General features: G+C 64.9%; 1 protein-coding gene across 1 annotated transcript in view; it reads right to left on the reverse strand.

Moving 5' to 3' along the window:
- KIF21B (kinesin family member 21B) overlaps positions 1 to 441 on the reverse strand; it is a 74244-nt gene that overhangs the window by 31094 nt on the left and 42709 nt on the right. The window contains 1 exon segment of the mRNA XM_015568449.1: positions 3 to 232. Coding sequence (XP_015423935.1) covers positions 3 to 232 — 230 coding nt within the window.

Below are 441 nucleotides of genomic sequence, written 5' to 3' on the forward strand. Positions count from 1 at the left end.
CTGAGGTTCTGCAGCACGCGGTCGCGCTCCAGCTGCGTGTCGCGGATCTTGTTCTGCAGCAGAATCAGCTTCTCCTCTTACTGGTGCTTGAGCGTCTGCAGCCGCCGCTGGCTGTTCTCCAGCTCGTCGATCAGCTTCTGCTTGATCTCGATCTCGCACGTCAGGTCGGCCAGGTCCGCCTGGAAGTTCACCTCTGCGGGCATCCCCGCAGGTGGGAAACGGGGGTGAGGACCTAGTCGGGGCCCCTTGTGCCACCTCCGTCCTCCTGGAAGGGAGCTGCCCATCCCTCCAGCAGCCTGGGATGAGGGAGGGGACTGAGGGATGGCGATCACCATGGCAACCCAGCAGCGAGAGCAGGAGGCAGACCAAGCGCTGTCCCTGTCCCCGCTGGCTGTGCACAAGGAGGTGCTGGGGCCCACCCGGTGGGAGTGGGGTGAGTGT

Source organism: Myotis davidii, unplaced genomic scaffold, assembly GCF_000327345.1.
Source record: "Myotis davidii unplaced genomic scaffold, ASM32734v1 scaffold685, whole genome shotgun sequence".
NCBI lineage: Eukaryota > Metazoa > Chordata > Mammalia > Chiroptera > Vespertilionidae > Myotis > Myotis davidii.